The following is a 24,087-nucleotide window of genomic DNA, read 5'->3' on the forward strand; positions in this document are numbered from 1 at the left end:
GGGTCCCGTGATCCAGAGACAACTTCCCCAGGAGAACACATGGTGTGCCTCAGGCTGTTGCAACGCCATGCTGGCCTCTGTCGCCACAGGCTCGCCCCACATCCGTACCCCTCCCTCCCCCCAGCCTCAGTGAGCCAGAGCCCTCTAATCAGCTGCTACTTTAACCCCGTCCTGTCTGGGCAGGAACAGAAGTCCTCAGACGACCTATATGCAGAGGCGGGGCCAAATCCAAAGCTGAAACCCAGGAGCTGTGCGAACAAAGAAGAGAAAGGGAAATCTCTCCCAGAAGCTTCAGGAGCAGCAGATTAAATCTCCACAATCAACTTGATGTACCCTGCATCTGTGGAATACCTGAATAGACAACGAATCATCCCAAAATTGAGGCGGTGGACTTTGGGAGCAAGTGTAGACTTGGGGTTTGCTTTCTGCATCTAATTTGTTTCTGGTTTAATGTTTATCTTAGTTTAAATTTACAGCTTATTATCATTGGTAGATTTGTTTATTGATTGGGTTCCTCTCTTCATTTTTTTTGTTTTCTTTTATATATATATATATATTTTCCTTTTTCTCTTTTTGTGAGTGTGTATGTGTATGCTTCTTTGTGTGATTTTCTCTGTAGAGCTTTTTTTTTTTTTAAACATCTTTATTGGAGTATAACTGCTTTACAATGGTGTGTTAGTTTCTGCTTTATAACAAAGTGAATCAGTTATATATATACATATGTCCCCATATCTTTTCCCTCTTGCATCTCCCTCCCTCCCACCCTCCCTATCCGACCCCTCTAGGTGGTCACAAAGCACCGAGCTGATCTCCCTGTGCTATGCGGCTGCTTCCCACTAGCTATCTATTTTATATTTGGTAGTGTATATATGTCCATGCCACTCTCTCACTTTGTCCCAGCTTACACTTCCCCCTCCCTGTATCCTCAAGTCCATTCTCTAGTAGATCTGCATCTTTATTCCCATCTTGCCCCTAGGTACTTCATGACCATTTTTTTTTAGATTCCACATATATGTGTTAGCATACGGTATTTGTTTTTCTCTTTCTGACTTACGTCACTCTGTAGGACAGTCTCTAGGTCCATCCACCTCACTACAAATAACTCAGTTTCGTTCCTTTTTATGGCTGAGTAATATTCCATTGTATATATGTGCCACATCTTCTTTATCCATTCATCTGTTGATGGACACTTCAGTTGCTTCCATGTCCTGGCTATTGTAAATAGAGCTGCAATGAACATTTTGGTACATGATTCTTTTTGAATTATGGTTTTCTGAGGGTATATGCCCAGTAGTGGGATTGCTGGGTTGTATGGTAGTTTTGTTTTTAGATTTTAAGGGAAGTCCATACTGTTCTCCATAGTGGCTGTATCAATTTACATTCCCACCAACAGTGCAAGAGGGTTCCCTTTTCTCCACACCCTTTCCAGCATTTACTGTTTGTAGATATTTTTTATGATGGCCATTCTGACCGGTGGGAGATGATACCTCATTGTAGTTTTGATTTGCATTTCTCTAATGATTAATGATGTTGAGCATTCTTTCATGTGTCTGTTGGCAATCTGTATATCTTTCTTGGAGAAATGTCTATTTAGGTCTTCTGCCCATTTTTGGATTGGGTTGTTTGTTTTTTTAATGTTGAGCTGCATGAGCTGCTTGTAAATTTTGGAGATTAATCCTTTGTCAGTTGCTTCATTTGCAAACATTATCTCCCATTCTGAAGGTTGTCTTTTCGTCTTGTTTATGGTTTCCTTTGCTGTGCAAAAGCTTTTAAGTTTCATTAGGTCCCATTTGTATATTTTTATTTTTATTTCCATTTCTCTAGGAGGTGGGTCAAAAAGGATCTTGCTGTGATTTATGTCAGAGAGTGTTCTGCCTATGTTTTCCTCTAAGAGTTTCATGGTGTCTGGCCTTACATTTAGGTCTTTAATCCATTTTGAGTTTACTTTTGTGTATGGTGTTAGGGAGTGTTCTAATTTCATTCTTTTACATGTAGCTGTCCAGTTTTCCCAGCACCACTTATTGAAGACGCTGTCTTTTCTCCACTGTATATGCTTGCCTCCTTTATCAAAGATAAGGTGACCATATCTGCGTGGGTTTATCTCTGGGCTTTCTATCCTGTTCCATTGATCTATATTTCTGTTTTTGTGCCAGTACCATACTGTCTTGATTACTGTAGCTTTGTAGTATAGTTTGAAGTCAGGGAGCCTAATTCCTCCAGCTCCGTTTTCCTTTCTCAAGATTGTTTTGGCTATTCGGGGTCTTTTGTGTTTCCATACAAATTGTGAAATTTTTTGTTCTAGTTCTGTGAAAAATGCCATTGGTAGTTTGATAGGGATTGCACTGAATCTGTAGATTGCTTTGGGTAGTATAGTCATTTTCACAATGTTGATTCATCCAATCCAAGAATGTGGTATATCTCTCCATCTATTTGTATAATCTTTAATTTCTTTCATCTGTGTCTTATAATTTTCTGCATAGAGGTCTTTTGTCTCCTTGGGTAGGTTTATTCCTAGATATTTTATTCCTTTTGTTGCAATGGTAAATGGGAGTGCTTTCTTAATTTCACTTTCAGATTTTTCATCATTAGTGTATAGGAATGCAACAGATTTCTGTGCATTAATTTTGAATCCTGCTACTTTACCAAATTCATTGATTAGCTGTAGTAGTTTTCTGGTAGCATCTTTAGGATTCTCTATGTATAGTTTCATGTCATCTGCAAACACTGTGTATAGCTTTGCTTTTACCATTTGTCCTAGGGTTCTGTCTGTCCTTTTTTTTTTTTTTTTTAGAATAATTTTTAGTTCTTGTTATCCTTGGTGGATTTGTTTTCTGGTTTTTTTGCTCTCTTCTTTGTTTCTTTTCCTTTTATTACTTTTTTACTTTTTTATTTTTCCTAATATTTTTATTTTTATTTTCATAATTTTATTTTATTTTATTTTACTTATTTCCTTTTCTTTCGTTCTTTCTTTTTTATTCTCCCTTTTCTTCTGAGCCATGTGGCTGACAGTGTCTAGGTGCTCCGGCCGGGCGTCAGGCCTGAGCTTCTGAGATGGGATAGCTGAATTCAGGACATTGGTCCACCAGAGACCTCCCAGCCCCACATAATATCAAAAGGTGAAAGCTCTCCCAGAGATCTCCATCTCAACACTAAGACCCAGATCCACTCAACGACCAACAAGCTACTGTGCTGGACACCCTATGACAAACAACTAGCAAGACAGGAAACAACCCCACCCATTAGCAGAGAGGATGCCTAAAATCATAATAAGGTCACAGACACCCTGAAACACACCACCAGACATGGTCCTGCCCACCAGAAAGACAAGATCCAGCCTCATCCACCAGAACACAGGCACCAGACCCCTCCACCAGGAAGCCTACACAATCCACCAAATCAAACTTATCCAGAGGGCAGATACCAAAAACAATGGGAAATACGAACCTGCGGCCTGCAAAAAGACCACAAACACAGTAAGTGAAGCAAAATAAGAAGACAGAGATATACACAGCAGATGAAAAAGCAAGGTAAAAAACAACCAGACCAAACAAATGAAGAGGAAATGGGCAGTCTACCTGAAAAAGAATTCAGAGTAATGATAGTAAAGAGGATCCAAAATCTTGGAAATAGAATGGAGAAAATACAAGAAACGTTTAACAAGGACCTAGAAGAACTAACGAGAAAACAAACAATGATGAAAAACACAATAAAAGAAATTAAAAATTCTCTACAAGGAATCAATAGCGGAATAACTGAGTCAGAAGAACAGATAAGTGACCTGGAAGATAAAATAGTGGAAATAACTACCACAGAGCAGAATAAAGAAAAAAGAATGAAAAGAATTGAGGACAGTCTCAGAGACCTCTGGGACAATATTAAATGCCCCAACATTCGAATTATAGGGGTCCCAGAAGAAGAAGAGAAAAAGAAAGGGAATAAGAAAATATTTGAAGAGATTACAGTTGAAAACTTCCCTAATACGGGAAAGGAAATAGTTAATCAAGTCCAGGAAGCACAGAGAGTCCCATACAGGATAAATTCAAGGAGAAACACACCAAGACACATATTAATCAAACTATCAAAAATTAAATATAAAGAAAAAATATTAAAACCAGCAAGGGAAAAACGACAAATAACATACAAGGGAATCCCCATAAGGTTAAAAGCTGATCTTTCAGCAGAAACTCTGCAAGCCAGAAGGGAGTGGCAGCACATATTTAAAGTGATGAAAGGGAAAAATCTACAACCAAGATTACTCTACCCAGCAAGGATCTCATTCAGATTTGACGGAGAAATTAAAAACTTTACAGACAAGCAAAAGATAAGACAATTCAGCACCACCAAACCAGCTTTACAACAAATGCTAAAGGAACTTCTCTAGGCAGGAATCACAAGAGAAGGAAAAGCCCTACAATAACAAACCCCAAACAATTAAGGAAATGGTAATAGGAATATACTCATTGATAACTACCTTAAATGTAAATGGATTAAATGCTCCAACCAAAAGACACAGACGGGCTGAATGGATAAAAAAACAAGACCCGTATATACGCTGTCTACATGAGACCCACTTCAGACCTAGGGGGACACACAGACTGAAAGTGAGGGGATGGAAAAAGATATTCCATGCAAATGGAAATCAAAAGAAAGCTGGAGTAGCAATTCTCATATCAGACAAAATAGACATTAAAATAAAGACTATTACAAGAGACAAAGAAGAACACCATATAACAATCAAGGGATCAATCCAGGAGGACGATATAACAATTGTAAATATTTATTCACTGAACAGAGGAGCACCTCAATACATAAGGCAAATGCTAACAGCCATAAAAGGGGAAATCGACAGTAACACAGTCATAGTGGGGGACTTCAACACCCCACTTTCACCAATGGACAGATCATCCAAAATGAAAATAAATAAGAAAACACAAGCTTTAAATGATACATTAAACAAGATGGACTTAATTGAAATTTATAGGACATTCCATCCAAAAACAACAGAATACACTTTCTTCTTAAGTGCTCATGGAACATTCTCTGGGATAGATCATATCTTGGGTCACAAATCAAGCCTTGGTAAATTTAAGAAAATTGAAATCGTATCAGGTATCTTTCCCGACCACAACGCTATGAGACTAGACATCAAATACAGGGAAAAAAAACTAAGAAACACAAACACATGGCGGCTAAACAGTACACTTCTAAATAACCAAGAGATCACTGAAGAAATCAAAGAGAAAATCCAAAGATGCCTAAAACAAATGACAAAGAAAACACAACGACTCAAAACCTATGGGATGCAGAAATAGCAGTTCTAACAAGGAAGTTTATAGCAATACAATCCTCAAGAACCTCAAGAAACAAGAAACATCTCAAATAAACAACCTAACCTTACACCTAAAGCCATTAGAGAAAGAAGAACAAAAAATCGCCAAAATTAGCAGAATGAAAGAAATCATAAAGATCAGATCAGAAATAAATGAAAAATAAATGAAGAAAACAATAGCAAAGATCAATAAAACTAAAAGCTGGTTCTTTGAGAAGATAAACAAAATTGATAAACCATTAGCCAGACTCATCAACAAAAAAAGGGAGAAGACTCAAATCAATAGAATTAGAAATGAAAAAGGAGAAGTAACAACTGACAGTGCAGAAATATAAAGGATCATGAGAGATTAATACAAGCAACCATATCCAATAAACCATATCCAATAAACCATATCCAATAAAATGGAAAACCTGGAGGAAATGGACAAATTCTAAGAAAATCCTTCCAAAACTGAACAAGGAAAAAATAGAAAATAGAAACAGACCAATCACAAGTAATGAAATTGAAACTGTGATTAAAAATCTTCAAACAAACAAAAGCCCAGGACCAGATGGCTTCACAGGCAAATTCTATCAATCACTTAGAGAAGAGCTAACACCTATCCTTCTCAAACTCTTCCAAAATATAGCAGTGGGAGGAACACTCCCACACTCATTCTACGAGGCCACCATCACCCTGATACCAAAACCAGACAAAGATGTCACAAAAAAAGAAACTACAGGCCAATATCACTGATGAACATAGTTGCAAAAATTCTCAACAAAATCCTAGCAAACAGAATTCAACAGCACATTAAAAGGATCATACACCATGATCAAGTGGGATTTATCTGAGGAATGCAAGGATTCTTCAATATACGCAAATCAATCAATGTGATATACCATATTAACAAACTGAAGGAGAAAAACCATAGGATCATCTCAATAGATGCAGAAAAAAGCTTTCGACACAATTCAACACCCATTTATAATAAAAACCCTCCAGAAAGTAGGCATAGAGGTAACTTACCTCACCATAATAAAGGCCATATATGACAAACCCACAGCCAACATCGTTCTCAATGGTGAAAAACTGAAACCATTTCCACTACGATCAGGAACAAGACAAGGTTGCCCCCTCTCACCACTATTATTCAACATAGTTTTGCAAGTTTTAGCCACAGCAATCAGAGAAGAAAAGGAAATAGAAGGAATACAAATCAGAAAAGAAGAAGTAAAACTGTCACTGTTTGCAGATGACATGATACTATACATAGAGAATCCTAAAGATGCCACTAGAAAACTACGAGAGTTAATCAATGAATCTGGTAAAGTAGCAGGATACAAAATTAATGTACAGAAACCTCTTGCATTCCTATACACTAATGATGAAAAATCTGAAAGAGAAATTAAGGAAACACTCCCATCTACCACTGCAACAAAAAGAATAAAATACCTAGGAATAAACCTACCTAAGGAGGTAAAAGACCTGTATGCAGAAAATTGTAAGACACTGATAAAGAAATTAAAGATGATAGAAACAGACGGAGAGATACACCACGTTCTTGGATTGGAAGAATCAACATTGCAAAAATGACTCTACTACCCAAAGCAATCTACACATTGAATGCAATCCCTATCAAACTACCAATGGCATTTTTCACAGAACTAGAACAAAAAATTTCACAATTTGTATGGAAACACAAAAGACCCCGAATAACCAAAGCAATCTTGAGAAAGAAAAATGGAGCTGGAGGAATCAGGCTCCCAGACTTCAGACTATACTACAAAGCTACGGTAATCAAGACTGTATGCTACTGGCACAAAAACAGAAATATAGATCAATGGAACAGGATAGAAAGCCCAGAGATAAACCCATGCACATATGGTCACCTTATTTTTGATAAAGGAGGCAAGAACATACAATGGAGAAAAGACAGCCTCTTCAATAAGTGGTGCTGGGAAAACTGGACAGCTACATGTAAAAGAATGAAATTAGAACACTCCCTAACTCCGTATACAAAAATAAACTCAAAATGGATTAAAGACCTAAATGTAAGGCCAGAGACTATCAAACTCTTAGAGGAAACCATAGGCAGAACACTCTCTGACATAAATCACAGCAAGATCCTTTTTGACCCACCTCCTAGAGAAATGGAAATAAAAACAAAAACAAACAAATCGGACCTAATGAAACTTAAAAGGTTTTTCACAGCAAAGGAAACCATAAACAAGACGAAAAGACAACCCTCAGAATGGGAGAAAACATTTGCAAACGAAGCAACTGACAAAGGATTAATCTCCAAAATTTACAGGCAGCTCATGCAGCTCAATATCAAAAAAACAACCAACCCAATCCAAAAATGGGCAGAAGACCTAAACAGACATTTCTCCAAAGAAGATATACAGATTGCCAACTAACACATGAAAGGATCTCAACATCACTAATATTAGAGAAATGCAAATCAAAACTACAATGAGGTATCACCTCACACCGGTCTGAATGGCCATCATCAAAAAATCTACAAACAAAAAATGTTGGAGAGGGTGTGGAGAAAAGGGAACCCTCTTGCACTGTTGGTGGGAATGTAAATTGATACAGCCATTATGGAGAACAGTATGGAGGTTCCTTCAAAAACTAAAAATAGAACTACCATATGATGCAGCAATCCCACTACTGGGCATATACCCTGAGAAAACCATAATTCAAAAAGAGTCATGTGTCACAATGTTCTTTGCAGCTCTGTTTACAATAGCCAAGACATGGAAGCAACCTCAGTGTCCATCGACAGATGAATGGATAAAGAAGATGTAGCAACTATATACAATGGAAATATTACTCAGCCATAAAAGGAAACGAAATTGAGTTATTTGTAGTGAGGTGGATGGACCTGGGACTGTCATACAGAGTGAAATGAGTCAGAAAGAGAAAAACAACTATTGTATGCTAACACATATATATGGAATCTACAAAGCAAAAAAAAATGGTTCTGAAGAACCTAGGGGCAGGACAGGTGTAAAGATGCAGACTTAAGAGAATGGACTTGAGGACATGGGGAGGGGGAAGTGTAAGCTGGGAAGAAGTGAGAGGGCGGCATGGACATATATACACTACCAAATGTAAAATAGATAGCTAGTGGGAAGCAGCCGCATAGCACAGGGAGATCAGCTCGATGCTTTGTGTCCACCTAGAGGGGTGGGATAGGGAGGGTGGGAGGGAGACACAAGAGGGAGGAGATGTGGGGATATATATATATATATATATATATATATATATATATATATATATATGTATAGCTGATTCACTTTGTTATACAGCAGAAACTAACACACCATTGTAAAGTAATTATACTCCAATAAAGAGCCTTAAAAAATAAATAAATAAAGATATCGGGTATATCCTAACTCTAAACAAAAAAGGCCATGAAATTGCGTCATTTGTAGAGACGTGGATGGACCTAGAGAGTGTCATACAGAGTGAAGTAAGTCAGAAAGAGAAAAGCAAATATTATATAATAACGTGTATATGTGGAATGTAGAAAAATGGTATAGATGATCTTAGTTGCAAAGCAAAGAGAGAGATGTAGAGAACAAATGTATGGATACCAAGGGGGAAAAGGGTGGGGTGGGAGGCATTGGGAGACTGGGATTGACACATATACATTATTGATACTATGTATAAAATGGACAACTGATGGAAACATGCTGTATAGCACAGGGAACTCACCTAGTGGACTGTGGTAACCTAAATGGGAGGGAAGTCCAAAAGGGAGGGGATATCTTTATGTGTATGGCTGATTCATTTTGTTGTGCAGTGGAGGCTAACAGAACATTGTAAAGCAACCATACTCCATTAAAAAAAAAAAATTCAGGGACTTCCTTGGTGGCACAGTCGTTAAGAATCTGCCTGCCAATGCAGAGGACACAAGTTTGAGCCCTGGTCTGGGAAGATCCCACATGCCGCGGAGCAACTAAGCCCGTGAGCCACAACTACTGAGCCTGTGCTCTAGAGCCCGTGAGCCACAACTATCGAGCCCATGCGCCACAACTACTGAAGCCCGTGCGCCTAGAGCCCATGCTCCGCAAGAAGAGAAGCCACCACAATGAGAAGCCTGCACACAGCAACTAAGAGCAGCCCCCGCTCACTGCAACTAGAGAAAGCCAGCGTGCAGCAATGAAGACCCAACACAGCCAAAATTAATTAATTAATTAATTAATTTTTTAAAAAATTCAATGGGCAAATAAGTTAAACCCTGGTAAGAAAGTTGACACTGCAAAAGTAATAACTTTAAATAAAAATAACCAGTATCTTAGGAGAGATTTAAGAAGATATTACATCCTTTGAAAAGAAACAGAGATTTAGAGATTAAATATTTCATCAGTGAAATAAAACATGTATGGGCAGTGACTAAAAGAATGTACATAGCTGAAAAAGTTAAAAGTTCAATGTTTGAACAGAATTTTCCCAGAAAGCTCTACGCAGAGGTTACATCTAAACAGAAAAATTATTCAACAAGCATAATATTTTTATACACAACAATGGCTGAATAAAAGACAACTAAGCAATACTTTTAAAATGAAATGGGAAAATGGTTTTGGATCACTAATACTCAAGATAGTTCCTCAGTTTGGATGGAAACGTTGCAATTTTACCACCTACAGGAAAAATATATATATAAAATTCCATTTTATCTCAATGTAAGATGTAGTTGGAGTGATGGGTGAAGTGCAGGAAGGCAAATAACAGTAGAAAAAGAGAATAAAAGCATGTTGGGATTTACTGGATTGTTAAGGACAGACTGCAGATACTGATTAACTCCACATGCATAAGTTTTAGTGTATTTCTTAACACTTAAAAGGTAATTACTAGAATAAATATGATGTACAAGTCCCAAACAAATTAAGGAGGGAAAGAATGGAAGAGAAAAGTGCAAGGAAGAAGGGGGAAGAGGGTAAGGAATGGGAGAGTTAGGGAAGGGGCGTACTCAGTAAGAAAGCATATAAAGTAGAAAATCATAAAATAAGGAAGTTAAGTCCAAATATATCAATGATTACAATAAATATAAATTTTAAAATATCTCTATTAATATAAAGTTCTCAGATTGGAAAGACAAAGAAAATCTAGCAATGCGCTACTGAGAAGAGACAAAAAAATTAAGACAAAAGAGTAAATCTGAAAATAAAAGGGAAGATGTAGCAAAAAAAAGTATTTTTGCAAAATCATGCATTATAGCAATATTGATGGCAGAGAAGACAGAATTTACAAAACAGCAAATAGATTAAATTAGTATAGCCCATTAAAATCCACCAAGAAATTTAATAATCACAAACTAGTATGAGCCAAACAATATAGTTTTGTGGTGTATGAAACAACTGCTGGTAGCAATAAAATGAGAAATTGTCAAATCCACAGTGATAATGGGAGACAGACATACATCACTCAGACATCAACAGAGCAAGCAAATGACCAATAAGTAAGAGATATATCGGCTTGAATAGTAGAATTAATATTTTAACCTAATACATATATTAATATATATTCTTTTCAAGTGCACATTAAACATTCAAAAAAAATGGCCATAGATTAGGCCACCAAAAAAACCTCAATATTCAAAACTGAAGAAACATTTCAAGTTACTTTTTCTGAATACAATGTAATAAATTAAAAATTAAGAATAAAAGGAAAACTAAATAGTCTAGCCATATGGGTTAAAAAAAAAATCAAAATTGCAAATTCATAAATAAATATGTGGCACTGAGGACATGATATTTTAAGACCCATGGGATGCAGCTAAATCAATACATAAAAGAAAATTTAAATAAATGTGCACATACTAGGAAAGAAGAAAGGTTGAAAGTATTATGATTTTAGACATTTAACTGCAGCTAGAAGAGGAACAACAAGAGACACTGTAGGAAGGAATTAATAGACAATGGACTACCTATTCTTTTCTTCAAGAAACTTGTGAAGTACCAACGATGTGTTGAGTTGAATCAAGTAAAACTTAATGGAAAACTACATTCAAAAGAGCCTGACTAGTCCTGTGTGGGTTATGTTCTCATGCATTTTTCATCACCGAGAAACAGCTTGTGAATGTCGCACTTTACCATCACCCTCCTGAGCCCAAGTTTTAAATAGAAAATTTTAAACCTATATTAAACTTCAGTATAAAATGATCTTCAATGGGGAAAATATTGTGTTCACAGTTCCATTCTAAATTATTTAAAATCATAATGAGAAGTCTGTATGTTTGCTTTTGTGCTCCTTTAAGAATAAATTCAATCTAAGTTAAAGAAAAAAAGCAGCAGCAGAAAATCACCTGTTTAGTCTTATTAGAAGATAAACTGCTAATGCGTATTTAGAGCAAGGACAAGACACAGTCACACAAAATTGGTAATAGATTAGGAAGTTATTATTTTCTCTTCCTGGAAAGACACAAATAATTTTCTAAAAATGATATATTTTACTCTTCGTAAACTGCCTTATATAAGCTTATGTAATCATTTTAAGACATAGACCATACTAAAATTACTGCTTGAAGAAACTGAATTGAGGAAATTAGAAAAACAAGAATAATACTCTTTTTTAGAATATATCCCATTTATCCACTAGAAAAATAAAGTAAGAGATGTTAATGGCATCTAACTGAATGGATTTGGAGGCATTAACTGTCATGGTTCAAGTACATCCTAGTAACAATGTGATGGCAGAAAATTAATATTTTGCCTCATTTAGTGGAAAAACAGTCAATGTGATTTGCCTTGTGAAACTGATATGTACACATTGTGGAAATATACTGTAAGTTACAGATCTGTAAAATAAGAATAATCACACACATGTAATGCCTCTCTAAAAGTTATTCTAGTCAATGAAAGAATGGGTCTATGGGACAGGACATGTCTATGAGATAGTCTGCGCTTTAAGAGTTAGATTCTTGTAAAGTTCATCTCCTATGTTAAATACACAGAAATGTTCTGATCTGTAATTATTATGCATATAAATGAGGAATCTAAATGCCAAGTGTTTAAAGAGGCCAATAATAAAATCCTTCCAATCAAATGACTAAGAATAATTCAGAAGGAGAGGTCCTATTTTGTTTGATAATTAAAGTTCAGGCCTTTGGTTTGCCTTTCTTTTTTCTTGCAACTTTATTAAATCATCACATTTAACTAAAGATGCTAGATCAAGCCAATAGGTAGTCAACCCTAACATTATCTTTGGCTCTTTGATGTCAGGTGCATGCATGGATGGGAAACAGCTTTATGGAGCCACTATTCTCTGTTTACCACTTCCCTACTTAGACTGCAGGTTTGAGACAGCACTTTAGAGAAATGGAAAAACAGAGGGCGAATCAGCAATTATTAACAGACACTAACTGCATAGAGAGTAGAATTTAATGAGATAATGTTAATACATTTTTTTAACAGAATAAAGGTACAGAGAACTGTCAATTGTCTGGACCAGTGGAGGGGAACATTGGCATGGATAATGAAAAAGTCAAGATAATATTCCAGCTGAATGGTGTTTGTCACCCTTCCCTGAAGGAGATGCTCCTGGAGTGCTCCAGTTCATTGTTTGTGCAATCAACAAAAACAACCAGCTAATATCAAGTGTTTACTGTGTTCCATGCTTTGAGTTTATCACTTTAAATACATCACCTAAGTTTAATCCCTATAACACCACCCTAAGGTTGGTTCTATTAGTGTTCCTATTTGAACATGAAGAATTTAAGACTGGAGAAATAAAGTTACTCATCTAAGATCCTACAGCTAATGGAAGGGCTACAATTCAAACCAAGTTGATTGGAATTGAGAACATATTTTCTTTGCCACTACTACATTGGCCGACTCTTTCCATGGAGACCTAACTCCCACCCAAATGGAGGAGATATTAAGTCATGCTTAAGTCTATCATCCACTGAAACCCCATTCCTAGAAACAAGGATGGGGTTTTTTAGTCAATTTTTATAAACTGCATGAGTGTACCTCAGTGTTCACTATAATGATACCATGATGTGGTTATAAGAATGTCAACAGTTTTACACTGAATTCATTGAAAATTTACTTTAACCTTCATACATAACCCCTTACTTAAGATTGTTGATGACCCCCTGAATTGTAGGAAAACCACAGGTAAGAACAACTGCTCTATCTCATTATACTAATAATTGTGAGAGTGGGTGTGAGGGTAAGGTGGGAAGGATTCAATAGAACTATCTGACCTCATTAAACAACAAGGATTTTTGAAGTCAAACCTTCCTTGGCTAATTTTTCTTCTGCCTTTGATCTTCACAACAGGCTCTATCATCCTGCATTTCTAACCCTTTTAGACACAGCCACACTGAGATAATTCATAGCTGATGGGTAACTTGGTTACAAAATAGATCTAGATCTAGACGGAGGGAGAGACCCAACCACCACACATGCTAACACCCTGACAAGGGGCTAGTCCCCACAAGAAGGAGGCAATGCCAAAATGAGATCCCCAAGGATGAGCATCCGAGGACTGAAGCGGGCCTCTCATTTTCAAGTCTGCACCGCCCTCCTCTCTCTCCAAATTGAGCCTGACTGTCATGGGATGCAGATTTTTTTTTGGTGAGGAAGAGAGGTAAATTTGGAGAAATTTACAGAATGTATAGAGGACCTTAATCTAAACCTGAATTTCTGAAAATATGGTCTCTTGAAGCTCAGCTTATGATAGCACAGCTCAATGAAATCCCTTCTAAATTGGGCCAGCAAGACAGGCAGTCTCCTACAGCACTGCCAATAGTTCTAGCTATTGAAGGGCACAGCTGAGTTGGAGGAGGTGGTAGGAAAAGGGGAGCAAAAGTTTGTCCTGTCAGTGACAGCGCTCATTATGACCCAGGGACGAGGCCCAGGAAGAGTAGGCACTCAAAAATCATCTGAAACAAATAGAATCTGTCAAACACTTCTTGAAATATACCAATTTAAATAAAATCACATTCTTTACATTCTGCCTGAATTTTAAAGTGCCACCATCTGGACAAAATCAGGAAGTCCAGATGATTGTGATGGTCACTGAGGCCAAGGCACACTTGATTCCTTGATTTCAGGCATGACTCCTCCCATAGACATGACCAGTATGTGAACAGCAGAGAGATGTATACACAGTTGGGAAGATGTGATATTGTATAATAGTTTCTACCACAGTATTCCAAGAAACAAGAGTGACTATCCTGCGTTCCTCACCAAAATAGGGGCTGGATTGCCACAATGCTACTCATTTCCTCCTTCCTTCTCAACTGTACTCTTGGAGCTTATTCAAGATAACTAATACTTTCAAAGAAATAACAATAAAATAAAGATATAACATTAATCCTGGTTGTCCTTAGGTAAAGGGTTTCCTTTGATGCTTATCAGCCTTTAAAAAATCTTTAAAAATAACAAAACCTATGTCATAAATCTCTCATGCCGTTGAGTATGAAATGATCAAACCTATACACTGTTGGAGAGGATGTAAAATGGTGTTGCACAAGAAGTGTAACCACATCCATTTTCGGCCCAATGAGGAATCGAAAGGAAAATAGACTTTCCATGAAAAAGAGTATAATAAAATCCACACACACCCCCCCCCCCTTAACTGCAATAGGGGAGAGAACAAAAAGGCAGTAGACAGAAAGGACTCAGAATAAAACAGAATACTGTAGCATCATGCTAAAAGAGAAAAAGAAACTATTTCCAGCTTGATCAGGAAAGAGCAAAGACCTTTTTCCAGAGCATATTGAATGGAAGCAAAAGCTCCCAAAATGAAAAGAAAGCAAAGCACTTTCCACACAAAATAATATAAGTGCCCTGATATGTAAGACAGACATCCCAGATTGGATCAGAAAAGGGTAAACCCAATAAGAAACTCTCAGGAAAGAGAATCTAAAGCAAGTTAATATAACAGGAGAGAAACAGTGGACATTTCCAGTTCAACATGGTGGTTTGAATACAAGTATTTATCTCTCCCCCTTACCAATCTGTACTAAAATGACAGTACTAAGTTATAACTCGGAAGGGCAAATAAAATGAATAAGAAGACTGAAAACAAGATACAAACAAAAATTTTGAGATGGGAAACAAATGGACAGGAGGTCATTAACAAGGACGATGACTAAAGGTAGAAACCAGTAAGAACTAAGTCAATTCACACTTCAGAATCCCAGAAACACTCAAGAATTGGAAGTTGAACTTTAAGGAGGGGCTAAAACCAAAATGATTAATTGGAGTAGATTTAAGGAACAGGTCCTTTCCCCTCGACTCTCCCAGTCAGGTGTCTGCCCGTCCCTGATCCCAGCAGAGGTTTATTCTCTGAAGAGGTTGAACTTGAGAGGCTCAGAATTAGGACACCAAGCATAATGAAAACCAGGATGAACAGTGAGACTGAAGCACAAAAAAGGCACTGAGCCCCATCTTGATCATCTCAGGAAACAAAGTGCAGCTAGGCTTACCTATCCTAAAAACTAGATTGGTCAATCAGCTTTGGAGGAATGAAGGGATGTCTCCTGACAGCAATTTGGAGATCAACCAGTCCAGACTGGATTAGGACAATGGAGAACCACAAGGAAAATTTCAGGGGGAAGAAAAACTGACAGATTATCTGATTCTGATTTATTTCAGAGGAGTTTTCTAGTTTTATCAAATAGTTTGAGGCCTCAATTCGTGATTAAAATTCTATTCACTAATTGTATTAATTATGAACAAATGAAAAGAAGAGGCAATTATAACTAGGAAAATCAAAAAGTTTTGCAAGGAAAGAAAGTTAATCATAGTACACTATGTGGTCTCACTAAGAACAGTATTTACATCATCTTAAGATTGTAAATACTGTATACAAATTAAAGCCAAAAAGTAGGGTAAACATACTTGGGGATAGGAATAGAGCATAGAAAATCCCGTCTTGATGTGTTCCTTTGTACCCTGTAACTCGGGTAGTTACATCTAGAGGCTTGCTCAGATTCAGGCTTAATTCTGTTGGTGGTTATTGCATACTCCCATGAGGACATCATAACCTCTGGATGTCCCTCTTTTGATGATGTTAGCAGGTATTGATAATCTTTGCCTAGATGTATTAATTCTTCGGGGTTGCCAAATGGTGATTCCTAAATCTATTATTCTTTCTTGATTTATTAGTGGGATTACTCCTAAAAGAGAAATTTCCCTTCATCAATGACTAGATTACCATGAGGTGAATTTCATATAGAAATCACTGAAAATAAATACTTAGTTATTTGATTTATTTGCCAGTTTTCAACACTAATTCTTATTTGTTTTTATAATGGTATCTATTGGGTTTTGTATATTAATGTTATAACCTGCAATTTGGCTAACTTCTCTCACTGTTTCTAGTATTTCCACTGATTCTTTTGGTTTTTCTAGATATATCATCATAAATCTGCAATAACGATAATTTTGCCCCCCTCTAGCTTGCTTTCATTATCTGTAGAGATGTTATGCTACTCCTTACTCTCTGTCTCTTTTTGTCATAGTTTTGTATGGGATTCAACCAATAATTTTTCTATTGGTTATTTTTAAGTAAAATGAATTTTTCAGTAATTTGAGAGGCGTATGGCCAAGATAGCTTTTCTAGCTTTATGGGATGAAATTCTTTTCTCTGTTTTCATGAAGTGAAAAAAAAAAAAAAATGACAATCTCACACACATTGAGATTTCCCCATTTGTTTCACTTCAACACTTCTTTCTGGACTTTCTCTTTCCCTTTTGCCCTACTGAACCTGCCCTGCACGGAAGTCTACTCCAGCACTTTCTACTCAGTGCCTGGCTTTGTCCTGAAAAGGTGCTTCAATTTGATGTTCTAGAGAAGTCACAGGAGGAAGACCAGCAGACACCCCATGGTCTCTGTGCACTCATCCACTCACAGGTGCCATCAAAGTCCCCTCCCAGGTGCTGTTGCCGTCCTAAGAATGGCCCAATGAGCCACCAGTATGTACCTGATGGCAATTTTGGGGTTTCCTGGATCTGAGAGTAGGCCCTAGTCCCCTGGCCTTCCCTGAGCTTCCTCCCTCTCACTTTCTGATACCACATGGTTCTTAAAATTGTTCATGGCTTGTTCCCCTCACTCCTAGTTTGAGGTTCATGGAGAAACCTCGTCACCTATATTTGTTGCTGATGTTATCCATTGGTTTTGGTTTTACTGCACTAGTTGCTCTCTCTAATTATATGAGGGGTTTCTAAACCTATGCCACTGCCATCCTCCCTGAGTCCTCTCCTATTTGACGTGTACACACTGCTATATTTAAGATGGATAACCAACAAGGACCTACTGTACAGCACAGGGAACTCTGCTCAATATTATCTGACAATCTAAATGGGAAAAGAATTTGAAAAAGAATAGATACATGTATATGTATAACTGAATCACTTTGCTGTACACCTGACACTAACACAACATTGTTAATCACCTATATTCCAGTATAAAATAAAAAGTAAAAATAAATGAATAAATACAGAGAGAAATACAGAATGCGTCAGACAAGTCTCAGCTTTCTTTGACAAGTATTTTAATTAACTCCTTATTAAACATTAAAAATAAGTATTAAAAATAAGTATCAAAATCCCACTGTTATTACTTATACTATGATGGTATTATATGAAATAATATACTGATATTACACTATACTATATTTTTATAGTATATTATTTATACTACACTATATTATTTATACTATGATGTACACACTGACTTGATGGCCCCCAGTAGCAGCACCCAATCTTAGTTTCTAAATACCATTCTTCAATAAAAGGAAACAGGGATCTTTGGAGAAATGGCTGATTCTAGGTCTGGGGCTGGAAAAACACAATGTAAGCCAAGAGCAACTTGTAGGACAAGAAAGTAAGAAAGTGTTCGAAAAACAAACGGATGAAGACATCTCAAAAGGACACAGGGGCCAAGCTAAAAGAGCTCCCAGTGACCAAAGCAGGAACAATTTGAGTAACAAAAGAAATAATGGACCCCTGGATAATAACTAGAATTGCAGATACAATACAGGATAACTAGCTAGATTTGATTTTCACATAAACAGTGAACAGTTTTTTAGTATAAGTATGCTTCGTTGCAATATCTCAAGTGCCAATTTCTATATATCATGTAGATTGACATGTAATAATATTAAGATAACTATATAGTAAAATATATGTAATTCTCTTTCCATTACAGAAGCTTAATCATTCTCAACCATTCTTTTCATTTCTTCTAAATGATACTAAATCTAAAAGTTCTCCCAGGAGTTAGTGTTGTATCTGTGACCTAAACGGACACTACCCCGCAGTCACAGACAAGATTACAGGGGCCAATGTGGGGAAAGCCAGATAATCAATTCTCCTCACAAATGCTGCATTAACAAATTTATTTTCGATTCATTAACAAAAATATGTGACACAAGATTTGTCAGGTATCATACACTTTAATTAAACTGAAGTGTCAATATTCTCCTAGCAGCTGACATCTCTTCCTCTGTTTTGGCCCTCATGGAATTTAATATTTAAAATCTGTGAAATGGAATATGTTTCTTAGCAATATGACAGAATCAAAATTCTCTTAGCATTCTTCACTTACCCTTTAAACTCTTAGACCAGCTATGTCAAGAAGTTCTTAAGTGTGGGTTAAATTTGAAAATTACTTAATTTCAAAAGATCATAAGTTTTTTTTTTACAATGTTAAATGCAGGCCAGTCTTGGAAATATGAGTTTCGGTAAAACTTTTACAGTCAAAAAGCAGCAATCATCTCAGAACTTTATATGTCCTTGGGTCCAAAGGCAAAACTTGCTTTGATATAGTTTGGGTTTAGAAAATTTCACTGTGATGAATAGGATTTCTCTTTAAGAAGAGCAGTTTCAATGTCTAGCTCGTAATTTGTAGACTATTGACAATGAGAACAAAGTGGAATAAGACAAGTGAACACATTCTAACATGTACCCTGAAATGAAATTCTTTGTGAATCTGCCAAATTCAAAACTACCCTTACTGCCCGCAAACACAGTGAAGTTCAAACATCCTCTCCAGGTGTTCAAAATACCAAAGGATTTTTACTTATAAATTCCCCTAACTAGAAACAACTAGAAAGAAAATAATTTTTCCCAAAATAAGTTGAATCATTTCTCATTTGCTTGCTGGGTGCTTATGAATAAAGAGTCTGTATATAGTTGGCACTTGTGCGTGCCTGCGCTCTTTCTCTCTTCCAAAAACATTAAACCACCTAAGGAGACAATGCATAATAATGTACTGATAAAGCCACCTGCTGTCTTCCCACACAGCATGCCACTATTATAAGAGGGATACTTGTTCTGTTCACCCACTGATAAGTGAGAAGACTGCACTTACCGAGCTGGGGCTGGAGTGCCGCCGAACTTTAGGAGACTCTTTGCCAGTGGAGGAGGCCTTAAAGTTAATGCAAGCATTGTTCTCAGAATGCACCCTCTTAACTTGATTAGCTGGCTTCTCAAATGGGTCAAAAGTGCTCTGTGTCCTCTGAACCCTGACTTTTTTATCCTCAGGAATTGTGTCCAGGGGTTTGATCACTGAGTCCGTTCCCGGGCAGTTCCGTGTAGACATCTTTGTGACACATATCTGGGGAAAAAAAGAAATTAAACTCAACCTCTCCACTGAAACTTTAATATCACTAAACATGCTGATTTGTTATCCTAGAAAGCAAGCCAATTTTGATTCCAGGAAATACCCCAAAAGACCACAGTTTAAAAGCTACATTAGCTTAAACCTCAATATGAAAAATTCCTCATAATCATCCTGCTTATACTCGGTTACGGCTGACACTAAAATTGCTATCCCTAAAACAGGAAGCTTAAGGCCTATACTGCTAGTGCCCTAAGGTGGTTCTTGAACTCTGTCACATATTTTACCATCTGACTGCAACTGCGATTATTTCTGAATCATTAAAAGTTGGATAACTTGCCTTAATTAAAAAAACAAACAAAAAAAACCAGCTGAACTAAATCAGACGGGCATTTTAACTGATGGGCCACCATGGAAGCAGCTAACACGGCTAGAGAAAGTCATTATGTTCTTCAACACTTTAATGCTTGAATACATGTTTAAAATCTATCCCAATCTTGATTTCATCTCCAAACTAGAATGGAGCATATGAAAAGGCTAAAAGGTAGAGATAGTAAAAGTTGAAAACAATGTTTTTCCTTTTTTTTTTTTTAACATCTTTATTGGAGTATCATTGCTTTACAATGGTGTGTTAGTTTCTGCTTTATAACAAAGTGAATCAGCTATATGCATACATATATCCCCATATCCCCTCCCTCTTGTGTCTCCCTCCCACCCTCCCTATCCCACCCTTCTAGGTGGACACAAAGCACCGAGCTGATCTCCCTGTGCTATGCGGCTGCTTCCCACTAGCTATCGGTTTTACATTTGGTGGTGCATATATGCCCATGCCACTCTCTCACTTTATTTTGTTTATATTACTCCACTAAACCCCAATTTCCTTCTCAACTTCATTCATTCTCTTACTGCATAGTCTGCCCCCCTCACTCATTTTATTTTAGTCTCTCTGACTTTTGCTCCATGTTTTCCACTTTATGTTCTAACTCTTTCGTTCTCCCTGTATTCTGGAGACTTTGTTTTTCTTTTTACATAATTTTATGGCCTCTAGCTGGCCTCTAGCAAGGTAACTTTATTATGCTCTTTAGAGAAAAGATAACTCTGAAATTGCTTTTAAAGTTTCTTTCCTTCTTGTGAAAAGTTTCCATATCCTCATTTAAGAAGGCAGGAAAACAGAAGGTATCTAAGAAAACCCCATACTGTTAAAGTAAACATATGAAGTGTCTGAGTAATATGTACAAGATGATTCCATATCGGAAAGAAATGTATGTGTATGGATAGATATAGATACAAATATACATACAGACATAGATATAGATATTTGTATGTGTATATATGAGCACACAGAAAGGTATAGAAGGAAACACACCCAAGTGTTAACATAAGATACCGCCAGGTATGTAGAGCTGAACGGATAAAGGGTAAGATCACTCATTTTTTACATACCCCTATATTGTTTGACTTGTATAATAAACATGTCTGACAACGTAATTTTTGAAAATACTGAAGTGGGAAAGTATGTAAAATAAATTAAGCTCTTTCAAGTTTTTGAAACAAACAAAAAAATTTTAATTAAATATTAAGCATCAACTCTGTCCTATGAGTGTGTCTCAACTACTAAGCATAGGTTGAATTTTAATTAAATTAAATAAGAAGGATATCATCACACCTTTTAGCATACCACAAAATTGCTGAAGATATCTTTAAAAGACTTAAGGCAGAGTCCTCTAGTCATGATCAAAAACTAACAATTTATCACAAGATTAGATGCACTGACGTGTTTCACTCAATTTTCACTCAAGAGTACACGTGTTTCTCTTACAGACGTGAAAGCAAGAGGCAATAGATGTGATATGGATACGAAACCACCCACACCACTGAGGCAACTGAATTATAATTATAAAATATAAACACATGAACCTGAGGAGTCAACGAACCCTAAACACAAGAAATACAAAGAAAATAACATGTAGGCACATCAAAATCAAGTTGCTTAGAACCAGTGATAAAGGAAATATCTTAAAAAGGAGCCAGAGGGGAAAAAGTACTTTAAAAGATAAGTAAGACAGCAAATGTTTGGAAACTAAACAATACAAAAGGGGAATTAGAAAGTATCTTGAACTAAATGAAAATAGTTAAACAGAATATCAAAATGGCAGATACAGCTTAAATAGTACTTTAGCTGTAGAAAAACTTATAATGGTAAATGCATATAGTGGAAAAAAATTCAAATCAATAAGATTACACCTTAAAATACTAGTAGAAAAAGATGAGAAATTAAAACCTGAAATAAGCAGAGAATTAAAATGATGAAAAAATATCATTATGGAAATAAGTGAAACAGAAAATGAAAAACAATAAAGAAAATCAATGAAACTGAAAGCTAGTTTTCAGAGAAGATTAAAAAAAAAATGGATACACCTCTAGCCAGACTGATAAGAGCAGAAAGGTAAAGAACTTATATTGCCAATAACAGATATAAGAGAGATGACATCACTACAGATTCTACAGATATCATCAACAACTTTATGCCAATAAGTTCAGCAACTTAGATGAAGCAAATTCCCTTGAAAGATGAAAACAACCCAAGCTCACTTGAGAAGAAATAGATAAGTTGAATAGGCCTATGTCTATTAAAGAAATTAAAAGTGTAACCAAAAACGTTATCACAAAGAAAATGCCAGGGCCAGACAACATTACTGGTGAAGTAAATCAAACATTTAAGGGAAAAAATAACATCAATTACACAGAAATGCTTCCAAAATATTAAAGAGAAGGGGATACTTCCCCACTCACTATATGAAGCCAGCATCATTCCAACACCAAAACCAGAAAAAAGCGATAGAAGAAAACTACAGATCAATTTCTCTCATGAAAAAAGATGCAAAAATTATTGGCAATTTTTTAAAAATTGAATCCAATAATATATAAAAAGGATAATAAATAATGAAAAAGTAGTATTAATCCCAGGAATGGAAGGTTGGCTTAACACTCAAAAATGTGTAATTCACCATTTTAGTATACAATGTCAGGCAATCTCTAAAAGGGCTCCCAGTGATAACCACTTCCAGATAGTCACACTCTTATTTAGTCCACAGATCTTGAGTTTGGGCTGTATTTGTTGACTTATATCCAATAAACAGAATATGGCAGAAATCATGGGCTATCACTTCTGAGAAAAGATTATAAAAAAACTGTGGTTTCTGTGCTGGTACACTCTCAGTCCTATTCCCTTTCTCTTAGATCACTATCCAAAGGCAAAGCCAACTGCCATGTTAGGAGGCAGCTCTGTGGAGAGGCACATTTATGGAAGGACTGAGGACTGCAAACAACCACAAGAGTTGAGCCTTCAAATGCAACCACAGCCCCAGCCTCCTGCTTGACTGGAACCTCATACAACACTCTGAGCCACAGGAACCCAGCTAAGGCGCCCTGAATTCTAAACCCACAGTAACTGTTACACTGAATGCCTTTCTCCTAAGTACAGGAACAAATCAAGGATGTCCACTCTCATTATGTTGACTCAACATTGTATTACAAGTTCTAGACAATGCCACAAGGCAAGAAAAAAGAAAAAGAAATCTACATTGGAAAGGAAGAAATAATACCAACTTTATTCACAGAAGACATTATCATCTATGTTGAAAATCCAATGAAATCTACCCCCCCCAAAAAACACTAGAATTAATAAGTTTATCAAGGGTACAAGATATAAGATCAATATACAAGAATCATTTGCATTTCCAGATACTAACAACAATCAGAAATTTAAATTTTAAAAACACGATTTACAACAGCTTCAAACAATATAAAATATTTAGTGATAAATCTGACAAAATATGTGCAATATCTGTACACAGAAACTATAAAGTATGGCTGAGAAAAGGAAAAAAAAACAAAGGAACCAATCAGAGACTTCCCTGGTGGCTCAGTGATTAAGAATCTGCCTGCCAATGCAGGGGACACGGGTTTGAGCCCTGGTCCGGGAAGATCCCACATGTCGCGGAGCAACTAAGCCAGTGTGCCACAACTACTGAGCCTGCACTCTAGAGCCCAAGCGCCACAACTACTGAGAGAAGCCACTGCAATGAGAAGCCCACAAACTGCAATGACGAGTAGCCCCCCTTGCTGCAACTAGAGAAAGCTTGTGCACAGCAATGAAGACTGAACACAGCCAAAAATAAATAA

General features: G+C 36.6%; 1 protein-coding gene across 4 annotated transcripts in view; it reads right to left on the reverse strand.

The window, feature by feature from the left end:
• CDK14 (cyclin dependent kinase 14) overlaps positions 1-24,087 on the reverse strand; it is a 563,146-nt gene that overhangs the window by 399,398 nt on the left and 139,661 nt on the right. For all 4 annotated transcript variants that reach the window (XM_082471983.1, XM_082471984.1, XM_082471986.1 and 1 more), the window contains one exon: positions 19,654-19,899. In XM_082471983.1, coding sequence (XP_082328109.1) covers positions 19,654-19,899 — 246 coding nt within the window. The remainder of the gene's footprint in view (positions 1-19,653; positions 19,900-24,087) is intronic.

The sequence above is a fragment of the Balaenoptera physalus genome (assembly GCF_965194825.1).
Source record: "Balaenoptera physalus genome assembly, chromosome: 8".
Lineage (NCBI taxonomy): Eukaryota > Metazoa > Chordata > Mammalia > Artiodactyla > Balaenopteridae > Balaenoptera > Balaenoptera physalus.